The following is a 6569-nucleotide window of genomic DNA, read 5'->3' on the forward strand; positions in this document are numbered from 1 at the left end:
TGACTGGGGTGAGATGATCTCTCATAGTTGTTTTGATTCACATCTCTCTTAGAGCTAGGGATTTTGAACATTTCTTCATGTGTTTGCTAACCATCTGAATGTCGTCTTCGGTGAAGTGCCTGTTCATATCCTGTGCCCATTTTTCTATTGGATTATTTACCTTTATCTTGTTGTGGTACTCAAATATTTTATAAATTCTGGATATAAGTCCTTTATCTGATATGTCATTAGCAAACACTTTTTTCCCAGTCTGTGGCTTCCCTGTAAAAATACTTGATTATATTTAAATTTACTACTTGGGCTCTGGCGGTCTAGTGGCAAGGAGGTGTGCTGCAATACCAAATGCACACAGTTCAAGGCCACCAGCTGCTTTGCAGGAAAAGGATGGGCAGTCTCCTCCTGTGCAGTTAACTGCCTCTGAAAACCCTCCAGAGGGTAGCTATGGGTTGGTTACAACTCGACGGTACACAACAGCAACAACAACTGTCAGTGAATATAAAGAATACCAGAAAAATGGAAGAATGTGTGCTTTATTGTCTGTGCAAAACCATTTGACTGTGTGGATCTTAACTGTGTGGCCGACATTGAGAAGAACGGGAGTCTCCGAGCACTTAATTGTGTTCATGCGAAACCTGTACCTGGATCAGGAGGCTGCTGTGTGAACAGAGCAGGGGAGCACTGCATGGTTTACAATTAAGAAGGGTCGTACTCTCCCTCCATACCTATTCAGTCTGTATGCTGAGCAGATTAAGAAGCTGGATTCTTTGAAGAGGAATGTGGTATCAGGATAAGAGGGAGACTCCTCAATAACCTGCGTTATACAGATGACACAGCCTTGCTTGCTGAAAGTGAAGAGGAGACTTGAGCCACTTGTTGCGAAGATCAAGGAATGCAGCCTTCAGTATGGACTGCATCTCAATGTCAAGAAAACAAAGATTCTTTCCTCTGGACCTATAGGCAGCATCATGATGGATGGAGAAGAAATGGAAATGGAAAGAGCGTCATTCTGCTTGGATCCTTAATTAACAGCCCGGAAAGGAAATGAAGTTCACAGGAAAAGTTGTAGTTGGGGACCTCCAAATTATTGAGAAGTAATGATGTCAGTTTGAGGGCTGAGGTGCATCTGATTCAGGCCATGGTCTTTCTGACTACTAGCTGTGCACCTGAGAGCTGGACAGTGAATTCCAGTGACAGGAAAAGAGTTGATGCCTTTGAGCTGTGGTGCTGGAGAAGAGCGCACTGAACATCCCATGGACGGCCAAGAGAACGAGCAGATCATGCAGCCGGCGTGCTCGTTGCAGGTGGAAATGATGAGTATTTGTCTAACGTCCTTTGGACATATTGCTAGGAGGTGCTGGGAAAGGTGGAGGGTCGGCGAAGGAGAGGGAGACCCTCAACCAGGTGGATTGACACGGCGACGGCTGCAGTGGGCTCTTGTGTGTCAGGAAGCGTGAGTTTGGCACAGTACAGGACAGGGTTCAGATCTGTTGTTCATAAGGTCGCTGTGAGTTGCACTCGACTCAGTGGCAGCTAACAACAAGAAGTGACTGAATGAAAACCAAGCTCATTGCTATCAAATTGATTCCTGTTCCCAGCGGAGCTGCCTGGGCCATCGGGATCCCTGGAGCGCAGTCCTCCTGGTAACACTGCTGACCCTTCCTGCTGGGACCCTTACCCCGCCCCGCTCCTCCAGGACTGGGCACTATGACGAGTGTCAGCATCCACGTTGCTGGATTATGGAAAGGCTTTCCCATGCTCTGTGTTTTGTGCTACTTGCTGTTACAGGAAGCCGTTTCAGAAGTTTGTTGTAAGGGGTTTGACCTGCCCGTGTGGGCCCTGGGGGTTATCGGGCTTCCAGGAGCCTGCCCTGGCCGGGGCTTATCTTGGCTGCCTTGGGTAGTTCTCAGTGGTTGTTTTTTCACGGATCTGCCCTGTCCTCCATTCCTAGGTAACATAAATGGAAAGAAAAGAACCCACACGAAGAGGACACAGGACCCAACGGAAGACTTTGAAGTTGAGGAAGCGCCTCGGAAGCGACTCCGGACAGATAAGCACGGTCTTCGGAAGGTAACTGCCTTGAGTGGGTGCCTGCCTCACGGGATGCCTGCTCAGGGCCCCAATTCCCTGTGTGGAACCTAGTGAGGTTGGGGGCAGGCCTCCAGGTCTCTCCAGGATGGCTTGTGGCTCTAGACACCTGGGACTTGCTTGTGTCACGGGAGTGCTTGGGGAGGCTGCTTGGTCACTAGGGTGGCCACATGGAGGATGTTAAGATTTCAGAGAAAGGGAACACCCAGGCCAGTAGTCCTTGATTTCTTAGACGTGATAAAATTGGGTACTAAACACGGCCCTTATCGACAGGGCTTTCGATTTGAGTGCAAATGGTGAGCTGCCACGAACACAGGAAGGTCCACTGTGCTTCTAGCCAGAAGCTGGAAAGACCTCCTGCAGGCAGTGGACGTGGACTTGGTGAGCTCTTCCAGCTTTCTTGTGAGCAGCCTGTGCACTGCTGACCTGTCAGCTTGTTTGATAGAAAGAACAGTGTGGACATGAGGACCCTGCCTGTGAGGGCAGCCTCAGGGCCACGTGGTGTCAGCGAGGACAGCGTTCACCTGGTCAGAGCAGGGGGAGTTTAGGGGAGCGAAGCTAATCCAGGAGACGGTTGGGGAGCTTGCGCAGCTGCCATGGGAGCGCCTTAACCCCTTCAGATAGCCAGTCAGCTTCCTGAGCTGAGTTCAAGTTCGTGCCACATGGCAGCCTTTGTGTTTGCTTTACAGTAGCTCAGATCAGTTGCATGCTATGAAGAAAGTTTTATATTCTGTTGTAAATGAAGAATTTCCCTTTGTATTGTTTTGTTGTATTTTGAAGAATGGAAGATCACTTTCAGATATTGCTAAATCCCCCAGTACAGGCCCTGCGTCATTCAGTTAGGCCTTTAAAGCCATCTTTGTGGTTCAGAGGATCAGGTGGCCCACCCGTCTCCTGACTCGGGATTCTTCCTGGGCACTTTTAGTAGATGGAGCTGTTAGTGCTGCAGGGCTCATCTCAAGCCTCCTTTAGACTCACTTCAAGCTTGGAAGCTGGTGTTAGCAGCATGCACGTCCTCAGGTTTCCTCAGGGCACCTGCTGGCCAGCGGCGGGAGCAACCGTTACTGGACATTATTTTTAACTGGTAACTTTGAAAATGTTTGTACATAATAATTTATCTAAAAATTGTGTGGCCCTGGACATTTGAAATACCAAAACCCACATGAAAGAGCTAGCTGGAAGTGCTTCTTTAACGAATGGCTTGGAACAGAGCCTAAGGAAGAGTGCAGCCTCGTGGGGTTTGCTCTGGTCTGGTGTATGTGACCCCAGTCATCTTTCCCTGTAAGCCCTACTGTGTGAGCTCTTGCGTTGCACTGGTACCTTTCCAAGTGCTGATCACGTGAAACCTGCCCATGATCCTGTGACAACCCGACACGGGCAGTCTTGTCCCCCTCTCAGTGGCCTCTGGTTGGAGAGGAAAGGGTTCTGTGTTCCCACGCAGCCGTCTGACCCACTGACCAGCACTGTCCTCCTGCCCAGAGAGGGGACGTTTCAGCAGTCAAGCTCCAGAGGGTGAGACGGAATGCTGGTGATGTCCGTTCCATGCCTCTGTGGTTGGACGTGTGTTAGCCGATGAGGTTTTCCTGTGGGCCCAGCCCGGGGTTGTCCTCAGCTCAGTGAGGCGGGGCGAGCACGTTAGCACTGACTCCACAGCCCCACCTCTGGAGCGACGCAGCGGCTTCTCCGGAGGAGAGGATTGGAGCATGGGGCAGCCCTGCCGTGCTCCCCCTCCTGACAGGTGCTGGCACTGCACAGCAGGTGTGCGGGGGACGGGCCTGGTCGCCCAGCCAGGCTGGCAGCAAAGGAGTGGGCTCTTGGGCGGTCATTTCCACGGCTGTTAGTTTACTTTATGAACTTGGCCTCCTCTCCCCTTTTTTAATAACAGAGGGAGACATCCACTGACAAAGGAAGCAGAACAAGCTCTTCTAAGGCCACGGAGGCAGCTTCCTCACTCAAGAGCCAGGCAGGTAATGTGCTCCCCTCCGCCCCACACTCCCACCGGGTCCCCTGTGTTGAACTGGGAGCTTCCGGCCTGAGCCACAGGGTGCCGAGGAGAAACAAGCATGGCATCTCCGCTCAGGTCGAGGGTGGACGGGGCACTGAGCTCGGGCGGGCAGGGCTCCAGCTGCTCAGAGCAGTCGGCAGGTCAGTTGACACCAGGTGGGCCAGTGAACCATTTCAGGAGTTGTTGATCACCGTCGAGTCGAGCACGATGCATAGCGACCCCGTGAACAAAAGGCCTGGAGCTTTTCTCTGGCATCATTTCTCAAAGTGCATAGAGTTTCCAGAGGCATGTCGTTTAGGAAGTGGATGCCACTCCTACTTCTTAAAAGTAGAAAGGATCTAATTCTGTGTCTGGAGGGAGTGACGCACTTCCGGCGACTTGAGGACACCTGCGGCTCTGTGGGAGGAAGCCTGCATCCTCTGAGAAGTGCTTTAACCTAAGAAGATCCCTTGAAGGCTCACAACAGCAGGAAGTTCTCACCTGCCTTTAGGGTGCAGGGCAGCTTTTTACCCTAGGTCACCAGAACTCCCTAAAATTGTCCCAGAGAACCGATTTAAAACAGACACATGCAGGTCTCCTGGATGAAGGTGTCAGTTGTTGCTCTAAATGCCGGCAGTCTTGAATATCTGAAAATCCACGTAAGTCTAACAAAAAGAGGGGTACTAGCAGATCATTTCCAGTTTACATACTGAAATCAGCTTAAAATGGTTTTAGGAAAAATATAGAAAGAGCGCTCTTGCTTTTATGTTCTGTCAGGTCAGACTGACCCTGAGCTGAGCCTCCAGCATGTTTTCAGAGGCAATAAATCACTTGGAAAGACATTATTTACTTTGGCTCAAGGAGCAGCTGGTAGATTTGAACCACCTACTTTTGGGTTGGCAGTACAACTCCTTATCCACTTGCTGCTGCTTTTGTGTGCTTTTGAGTTGGAACTGACTCATGGCTCACGTTCAGCACGTTTCTAGAGGCTGGATGTGGTGCAAGAGGAGAGTGTCCACCTTTCTCCCATGGAGCAGCTGGTGGTTTGAACCGTGTACCTTTGGTATGGCGGCATAACTCCTTACCACTAAGCAAACAGAGCTGTTTACCCACTAGGCCACAAGAAATGAACAATTCTAAATTAAAATAGAAAAAAAATTCACGGGAGATAAAGATTGGGGATGGTTTTGTTTCCCTGTAGGACTGTCTGGGTCTAAAAGGTCACTTAAGCAGACTTGAGTGATGGCAGCGCCTCCTTGTTCAGTGTGCACCTTGGTGAGGAGTTAGAGACACCGACTGGCTATTTGATGATGTGGAGGATTACTTTATTCAAAGTATGAGAAAGGAATTGTTATGTTTGAGAAACATGGACCAAACAATTAGAGATGAAACAGTTTATCAGGGGTTTGCGTCTGAATCACTGTGGAAGGGGCCTTGGGACAAGCAGCAGTGGCCTGCTCAGTGGGCGTTGGGGCCAGGCGGTGGGCACGTGGCCACGCGACAGTGTCTGCTTTTGTTGGCATTCACAGTGTGCGTTAAAGAATTAAGCCCGCTGCATGGCACAGTGACCCATAAATACACCAGGAGAGTGTTACTTCAAGGAGAGATAATTTTAAAGTGTTAAAAAGATGGAGCGTTTAAGATCTCAAACTTTATAAACAAAAATTATTTTACAGCAACGAAAAATCTGTCTGATGCTTGCAAACCACTGAAGAAGCGAAATCGATCTTCCACGGCGGCGCCTTCAACTCTTGGGTTTAGCAAAAGTTCATCTCCTTCCACCTCCTTAACTGAGCATGAGGTAAAATAATAACAATAATGGTAACCCTGGTGTTCCTCTAACGGCCACATAATTAATCACATTGCAGTGTGAGCGAAGGTCCCACTTAGAGCGTTGGTGTTCTCCAGAGCACCTGACATTTCAGCCCATTTGAGCACTTCAAGTACATACACACGCAGGCGCACACACACCCACGCATGTGTGTATGTGTCAATGTATATGTGTTCTTGGAATCTGTCTTCAAACTTTCATGGTTTCTGTAGCAGTCACACTGGTTTTTCACATGATAGTAAGTCTGTTTTGGTCTTCAGAGGCACGGCCGCGTCAGCTGAGCTGCCCATGGTTCTGTGAGCTCAGCAGGTGGACAGTCGGGTCACAGGCCACCCAGTTCTCGTGGCTTCCTGGGCCTGGCTCTGGGAGGACCCAGGTGACCCTCGATCCTGTGTCTTCTGGAGTGTTGCGCCCAGGCCTTTGACCTCTTTACATTTTGACATTCTCTTACTTAAATGTTGAAATTAATTGAAACTAAGTTGCACTAAGACGCCTCTACTTTGTGGACGTACAAACCTGTGTGAAGCAGCTGCCTCCGGGAGGCTCTTCCCTGCCAGCAGCATGGCCTGCTGTTGAGATTAACGAGCATCCCTGAAATCGATGCCCCCAGCAGGCAGTGCATGTCTCGCACGTCTTAGGGAGAGTTTTTGCTTCCTGGGCCGTAATGTC

General features: G+C 49.9%; 1 protein-coding gene across 1 annotated transcript in view; it reads left to right on the forward strand.

Moving 5' to 3' along the window:
- Window positions 1-5879, forward strand: part of WHSC1 (Wolf-Hirschhorn syndrome candidate 1) — a 51579-nt gene extending 45700 nt beyond the window's left edge. Inside the window, exons 6-8 of the mRNA XM_006893603.1 lie at window positions 1949-2067; window positions 3971-4052; window positions 5746-5879. Of these exons, the coding sequence (XP_006893665.1) occupies window positions 1949-2067; window positions 3971-4052; window positions 5746-5879 (335 nt within the window). The remainder of the gene's footprint in view (window positions 1-1948; window positions 2068-3970; window positions 4053-5745) is intronic.
- Window positions 5880-6569: the final 690 nt, after the last annotated feature.

Source organism: Elephantulus edwardii, unplaced genomic scaffold (genome assembly GCF_000299155.1).
Source record: "Elephantulus edwardii isolate Elephantulus edwardi_28Jun2011 unplaced genomic scaffold, EleEdw1.0 scaffold00129, whole genome shotgun sequence".
NCBI lineage: Eukaryota > Metazoa > Chordata > Mammalia > Macroscelidea > Macroscelididae > Elephantulus > Elephantulus edwardii.